This window comes from Laetiporus sulphureus (genome assembly GCF_001632365.1).
Source record: "Laetiporus sulphureus 93-53 unplaced genomic scaffold LAESUscaffold_271, whole genome shotgun sequence".
Taxonomy (NCBI): Eukaryota; Fungi; Basidiomycota; class Agaricomycetes; order Polyporales; family Laetiporaceae; genus Laetiporus; species Laetiporus sulphureus.
Genome location: NW_024468780.1, coordinates 1 through 2086, shown reverse-complemented (window position 1 = coordinate 2086; position 2086 = coordinate 1). Strand labels below are relative to the sequence as shown.

Here is a 2086-nt window from a genome sequence, read left to right as displayed (position 1 = left end):
CCCATCGGCCCCAATCAGGCCAAGATGACCTTTGCGTTCCACCTATTGCCAAGCGGTGCGTCCCCATGTTCCTTTGATGGTGCTCGGAGTTGAGAAGGGAGCGCGTTGCAGGTCTGGTGAACCCGAAGTGTACGGGACTGATCGGGACTGGCGTCGTCGTGCATGTGCCGTCGTTTTTTGCCGAGCTGGATGCTCTGCAGGCAAAAGGTGTGGCATCATGCTTCTCGAGCGGTATGAATGTCATGATTGACTTGTTCGTGGGCGGACATCTAGGACTGGACTGCTCGAATCGCCTGTTCATGTCCGATCGCGCGCATCTAGTCTTTGACTTTCATCAGATTGTCGATGGGCTGAAAGAAGCTGAGCTCGGTGGCTCGAGGTGCGCGATCTCCTTCCTCCACGCTCTCCTTCGCCGGCTCTTCTCCTCAGACTGTACTGACCGAGACCAAACAGCATCGGCACGACGAAGAAGGGCATCGGCCCGGCTTACTCCTCCAAGTCGTCGCGATCCGGCCTGCGTGTGCATCATCTATTCGACCATGAGCTCTTTGCCGAAAGGTTCCGCAGGCTCGTAGAGGGGCGTTTCAAGCGCTATGGGCACTTCGAGTACGATACGGAGGGCGAAATTGCGCGGTACAAAGTACGCGTCCTGCCCGCATGTGCTTTCACACATCGAGCGTCTCAACCTGTCTACTCTCATGCATAGATCCTTGCTGAGCGTCTCCGCCCATACGTTGTCGACGGCGTCGTCTTCATTCACAAGGCGCTCTCCTCAGGCAAGCGTGTCCTCGTCGAGGGCGCCAACGCGGTCATGCTCGACATCGACTACGGCACCTACCCATACGTGACGTCTTCGTCCACCACCATCGGTGGAGTGTGCACGGGTCTTGCGATCCCGCCCAAGCTGATTGGGACCACCATCGGCGTGATGAAGGCGTACACGACGCGTGTCGGCGGCGGGCCGTTCCCGACTGAGCAGCTGAACGTGCGCTGAACAGTGGCTGTCTTCACCTTGCGTGTCCACTGATGCTTTCGCATAGGACATTGGCGTGCACTTACAGGAGGTCGGGAAAGAGTATGGATCGACGACTGGGCGCCGGAGGAGGTGTGGCTGGCTGGACCTCGTGGTGATGAAGCACTCGTACCTCGTCAATGGCTACGACACGCTGAACCTGACCAAGCTCGATGTGCTCGATGACCTTGCAGAGATCAAGATTGCCGTGAAGTATCTCGTTGACGGCAAGGAACTCGAGGGCTTCCCTGGTGCGTTTCCTTCCCATCCTTAGTGCAAGCACTGGCCGTAGACTGACATTTGTCCTCATAGCTGACCTGGAGTTACTCTCGAGAGTCGAAGTTGTCTACGTCACGCTCGGATGTCAACGGACAAACCGTGTATGGAGCGCGCGAATATATTTGTTTTACCGGCAGCTTGGACGACCGCAGAGAATGTTCGAGATGGGGTTGGTTTCGTGCAGAAAGGGCTTTAAAGTATAGTCCATACATAAAGAAACCCGCGCTAGTCATTTTGAAGCACACAAGTCCAGTTCCCGTAAGTCCATCCAGTTTCATTTCGTCTTCTCCCTAACACACTACTAACATGACTTATATATCCTACAGCACACAAGTCTATCCGGTACTCACCTTTTCCCACTCAATAATGAGCATTTTCGCCGATTTCGAACCTCGTTTTCATCGTCTGTCACTCTTCCTTCCATCTAATCATTTGTCTTCCCAATCACTCCCCGCTCATCGTAACCCAGCTCTGTGTCTATCTGAGCGTCATCCTGGCCCCCCAGTGATAGCATCATTTGGTGTATAACCAGCTCGCTGCAATGGAGACGGTCATTCGCCAACCTGGCGCGAGAGACGCGCCATGTTTGTTGACCCCGCACCTGTCAAGCAGGGTAAGCGTCTTCCCCAGTCTGCTCTTGATCGACGCTTTCTGACAAGATCGGATGAGATCAGTAGAATGAAGAACCCGGAAGGAAATATTGGCGTACCTATGGCCAACATGGGCGCATGCATGCCCACGAGCTTCACGGTAAGCAAGGATGGCCCCGCTATGGCTTACGTTCAGTCGGCATCG

At 54.8% G+C, this 2086-nt stretch overlaps 1 protein-coding gene across 1 annotated transcript; it reads left to right on the top strand.

The window, feature by feature from the left end:
- Window positions 1-24: 24 nt before the first annotated feature.
- LAESUDRAFT_765520 (Adenylosuccinate synthetase) lies at window positions 25-1487 on the top strand (the record flags this gene model as incomplete). Its single annotated transcript, XM_040913708.1, has 7 exons — window positions 25-55; window positions 112-379; window positions 454-640; window positions 707-985; window positions 1041-1263; window positions 1325-1375; window positions 1429-1487. 7 exons carry the CDS (start codon window positions 25-27, stop codon window positions 1485-1487), a joined length of 1098 nt encoding a protein of 365 aa, XP_040757190.1.
- Window positions 1488-2086: the final 599 nt, after the last annotated feature.